General features: G+C 38.6%; 1 protein-coding gene across 1 annotated transcript; it reads left to right on the top strand.

Annotated features, from left to right (window-relative positions):
• The first annotated feature begins 217 nt into the window (after positions 1 to 217).
• On the top strand, positions 218 to 1,189 carry LOC121465846 (olfactory receptor 4F3/4F16/4F29-like). The gene has a single exon (XM_041679256.1). The coding sequence runs from the start codon at positions 218 to 220 to the stop codon at positions 1,187 to 1,189; it is 972 nt and encodes a 323-aa protein (XP_041535190.1).
• The last annotated feature ends 4,159 nt before the right edge of the window (positions 1,190 to 5,348 follow it).

The raw sequence follows: 5,348 nt of genomic DNA, 5'->3' as shown, positions 1-5,348 counted from the left end.
ACTACAGGTGTTAAGTCATAATTCAAACTAATTTATAAATTTCAGATTATTGATTGTTTATAGAACTTCCTTCTCTCACACTATTTGCCTTAAAGTCAGTTTCAATGCTGTAGTAAAATAGATTTTCATAACATGGAGTTTCTCTTATTCTATTTATAAAATTATAATTTACAGTTTCTCACATTTTCTCCTTCAGGTAGTACTACAAACAAAGGCAATGGAAGGAGAGAATCAGTCTGTGGTGTCAGAGTTTGTGTTCCTGGGACTCACCAACTCTTGGGACATTCAATTATTCCTCTTTGTGTTCTCCTCCATGTTTTATGTAGCAAGTATGACAGGAAACTCCCTCATCGTTTTCACTGTGGCATCTGACGCTCACTTACATTCTCCTATGTACTTTCTGTTGGCTAACCTTTCCTTCATTGACTTGGGTGTTTCTTCTGTTGTGTCCCCCAAGATGATTTATGATCTGTTGAGAAAGCATAAAGTCATCACTTTTAGAGGATGCATCACCCAAATATTCTTCATTCACTTTGTTAGTGGTATAGAAATGGTTTTACTCATAGCCATGGCTTTTGACAGATATGTGGCCATATGTAAGCCTCTCCATTATCTGACCATTATGAGTTTAAAGATGTGCATCTTGTTTTCAGTGTCCTCTTGGGTGGTTGGATTTATGCATTCTCTCATTCAATTGGCTTTTGTAGTAAACTTACCATTTTGTGGACCAAATGTTTTGGACAGCTTCTATTGTGACTTTCCTGGGTTCATCAAACTTGCCTGTGTAGATACATTCGGTACATACAGACTGAAATTACTGGTCTCTGTCAACACTGGATTCATGGCTGTAGGTTTCTTCTTCATACTGATCATTTCCTATATTGTCATCATATTTACTGTTCATAAACATTCTTCAAGTGCCTCCTCTAAGGCCCTGTCAACACTTTCAGCTCATGTGACTGTGGTGGTCTTATTCTTTGGCCCTGTGATGTTCATCTACACACGGCCTTCTTCTTTCACACACTTGGATAAATTTCTGTCCATATTTGAGGCAGTTGTCACTCCCATTCTGAACCCTGTGATCTATACATTCAGGAATCAAGAAATGAAAAAGGCAATGATGAGAGTATTTAAACATATAGTGGGCTGTAGACAAATAATCAAACACTTGCACTCTTATCATTCTTAATTGCATATAAATGTTCATTGTTCACCAGTATTAAAGAAAATATTTTCTTGAAAATTTTGATATGTTTAGTCACTGTCATATATATTCTACTTTGTCTTGTACTTAGTAAGAATGGCAATATATCATTTACTTAAATAGTGAAAATATAACAAATCTAAATTCATATGAAATAATATTTTTCTGTAGAAAGCTCTTAGACATAGCAGAGGCGATGTTGCTTTAAGGTCTTCAGGTAAAGGAATATTTTCGTTCTACTTTTCCAAGAATTATTCTCTTTTATTATGTTGCTTGTATTCTGTATGTGCAAGTGTCTTAAATACTTGTAAGCAGAATTCAAGAAATACCAAATATTATTTGTTAGGACTCATTTAGCTTCATTCATATTTACAAAGGTGGTCCAACATGCTTAAAGTCAATAAATGTGTTTTATCACATGAATAGTCTCAAAGTCAGAGACTGCATGATCACATCTGAAAATGTAGAAAAACAACCTTTAATCCAATTCGTGACTTCATGATTACAGTAATGAATAAGCTATCATTAGAAGGGAGCTATCTCAAGACAATAAAAGCTATACTCTATAAATCTATAACTAACAACGTGGCAGATGAAGAAAAAAACTGTAACACTTTATTTAAAATCAGAAGAAAGATATCCTGCTGTTATTCAATATTAGGATTTGATTATTAACTAGAGCAATAAGACAACAGAAAGTATTAAAATGATATTGAAACTCTGAAAGTGACAGTGGAGAAAGGAGAAAGGTATTAAGTACTTTTGGTACTGTGACAAACACCTGAACAAAAGCATCTAATGGAAGGGTTTATATTGACTTATGTTTCCAAAGGGGAAGCCCACAATGAAAAGGAAAGCATTGCAGCAGGTGTTGCAGGAGGAAGCATGCTAATCTAGCTACCAATCACACACAGATAGTAGAGAATGAACTAGAAGTGAAGAGAAGTTATAATTTTTCAGGACCTCCTTGGAAATGCAGCTCCCCAGCAAAATATATATTCTATGAGTTCCATAACCCTCCAAAATCATTGCTAATAAACCAAGAGCTCAAATACATGAGCCTATGAGAGGCACTTCTATTCAAACCCCAATAGTAGTCCACAATAAGAGACAGACTTCCTAAATCGTACTCTGGTTGCTCAGGAAATAAAGCCAACAATTGGCAAATGAACTTTATGGAATTTAAAAGCTTCTGTTCAGCAGATAAAATTGTTAATTGAGTGAAGAGGTAGTCTACTACAGGGTAGGAAATCTTCCCCACCTATATATCTGATAGAATATTACTATCTAGACTATATGAAGAACTAAAATCTGTATTAATAAACAACTTAATAAAAATGGGCTACAGAGCTAAACAAAGTTCTCAGAAGAAAAATTTTAAAAGTTTGTAAGTATTTTGAATGATATGGAGCCTGATTGTCCATCTTCTATCACTAGGCTTGGCTCCTAGTGGTGACACTGGGATACTAACCCAGCCATAAAACTTTTGACCCACAACCTGTCCTGTCTGCAAGATGCCCTGGCACAGTGGTGTATCAAAGCTTGTGGTAGTGGCCATTTATCTGAGGCTTAAGCCACAAGAGAAAGCACTTCCCTGACACTGCCTGGATGGCCATGAATTGGAACCTGGATGGCTCCAAAATCTGGAAAGAATCAAACTTAAGTGGGAAAAAGTCAGTAAAATGATTTTTAATAATATTCTGCTATAAGCAAAGGTTGGTGTCTAACGCAATTGACCCCGAGAGGCTTTCTCCAGCAGATGATGGGAGCAAATGCAGAGACCAAGTGCTTGGTATAGATTGCTAAACTTGCAGAAGAAGAGGATGAAAACTGTAGGAGTCAGAGGATACCAGGAGCACAAGACCCATAGAATCAACAAAGCAGGGCTCACACAGGTTCACAGATAATAAGTCAACAACCATGGATCCTGGAAATGTTTGCACCATTCCTGTGCATACAAGTTGTGGTTGTTTAACTTGAGGTTTTTATGGGACACATAAATGTTGGATTGCAGATGTCTCTCTCTCCTTTGACTCTTTGGGGGATCCTTTTCCATATATATATATATATATATATATATATATATATATATATATATAGTCTCCATCTATGATTTGAGGGTTTGTGCCTAGTCTTATTGTTTCTTGTTATTCCACATTATGATATCTTGTTATGATATTCGTGGGAAGCAAGCTTATTGTTGAATAGAGACGGAGTAGTGGATCTGGGCGAGGGGGGGGCAAGCGAGGAAGGAGCATTGGAAATATTGATCGTGTTTTTACAAATGAAGCATCCTTAGAATCGGAGGGTGGTGCTCACCAATAGCGGATCTAAATGACTCACTGGGGTTTAGAGGACTATAGACAGAGAGAAGACAGGAAGTAGCAAGGTCCAGGAGGAGAGGATCTCTTTTTGGATGGAGGAATGGTAGAGGTATGAAGCAACTGGTGGCTGCTCCCTTCTTCTCTGGTCTTTCAGATTTTAACCCCAAAACCTGACTCCTGGGATTGAAAGAGACTAATTAGATTAATGCTTTGGAGGAAGGCAGGTTGCAAATGGGATTTATTGCATGAGAAAAGAATAAAAGGAAAACACTTTTATTTACTTATTACTTTATAAATAATAGGAATCAACATTTCCACTTCCTCTCCTTTACTCACTTCCCTCGTGCTTCCCCACTTACCTTTCTCCCCTTGCCCTCCAGTCCTAAGAGAGGGGAGGGTACCTTGGCCTTTACGATGTCCAAGGCTTTTCCCCCTGCATCTAGGCTTAGAAAGGTATTCATCCAATAGACTAGTATCCCAAGAAGCCAGTACATGCAGTAGAGACAAATACCAGTGCCATTTTCATTGGCTTCTAAGTCTACCCCAATGTCAGCAACAACTCGAGGCTCCAGTTTGATCCAATGCTCATTCAGTCCAAGTCCAGTTGGCTTTGGTGAGCTCCCATTATTTCAGGCACATTGTCTCAGTGGGTGGACCAACCCCTTGTGGTAGTGACATCCTTGCTCATGTTCTCCCTCCTTCCGCTCATCAACTGCACCTTGGGAGCTCAGTCCAGTGCTCCCATGTTGGTCTCTGTCTCTATCTCCATCTGCCACCAGATGAAGTTTCTGTGGTGATATTCAAGTTAGTCATTAGCCTGACTACGGGACAAGGCCAGTTCAAGCACGCTCTCCTCTACTGCCCAGAGTCCTATCTGGAAACATCCCTGTGGGCATCTGGGACCCTCTTTAGAGTCAAGTCTCTTGCAACCCCACAATGCCTCTTTTAATTAAAATATTTTCTTCCCTGCTCCTATATCTGTCCTTCCTCCATCTCAACCATCCCACTCCCCCAAGCTTTTCCCTTCTCCCTTCTCTCATCCCCTCTTCCCTTGCCCCCATACCCAGCCCCATGCTCCCAACTTTTGCCTGGCAATCTTTTCTGCCTCCAATTTCCAGGAGGATCTATATACGTTTGTTTTTTGGCGGGAGTTCACCTTATTATTTAGGTTCTCTAGGTTCGCAAACTATCGGCTCAATGTCCTTTGTTTAGGGGCTAGAATCCACTAATGAGTGAGTGCATACCATATTCATATATTTGGGTATGGGTTATCCCACTCAGAAGAGTGTTTTCTACTTCCATCCATTTTCATGCAAAATTCAAGATGTCATTGTTTTTACCACTGAGTAGTACTCTAATATGTATATGTACCACACTTTCTTTTTTCCACTCTTCCATTGAAGGGCATCTAGGTTGTTTACAGGTTCTGGCTATTACAAATAATGCTGCTATGAACATTGTTGAACAAATGCTTTTGTAGTATGATTGGACATCTCTTGGGTATATTCCCAAGAGTAGTATTGCTGGATCCTGAGGTAGGCTGATTCCCAATTTTCTGAGAAACTGGCATACTGATTTCCAAATTGGTTGTACAAGTTTGCATTCCCACCAGCAATGAATGAGTGTCCCCTTACTCCGCATCCTCTCCATCATAGGTTATCATTAGTGTTTTTGATTTTAGACATTCTAACAGGTGTAACATGATATTTCAAAGTTGTTTTGATTTGAATTTCCCTGATTGTTAATGAAATTGAACATGTCCTTAAGTATCTTTTGGACATTTGAAATTCTGTTGAGAATTCTCTGTTCAGTTCAATACC

This window comes from Microtus oregoni, unplaced genomic scaffold (assembly GCF_018167655.1).
Source record: "Microtus oregoni isolate MIOR12 unplaced genomic scaffold, Mior012 000031F_ref0000149, whole genome shotgun sequence".
Classification (NCBI taxonomy): Eukaryota; Metazoa; Chordata; class Mammalia; order Rodentia; family Cricetidae; genus Microtus; species Microtus oregoni.
This window is presented reverse-complemented; position numbering and strand designations above follow the sequence as displayed.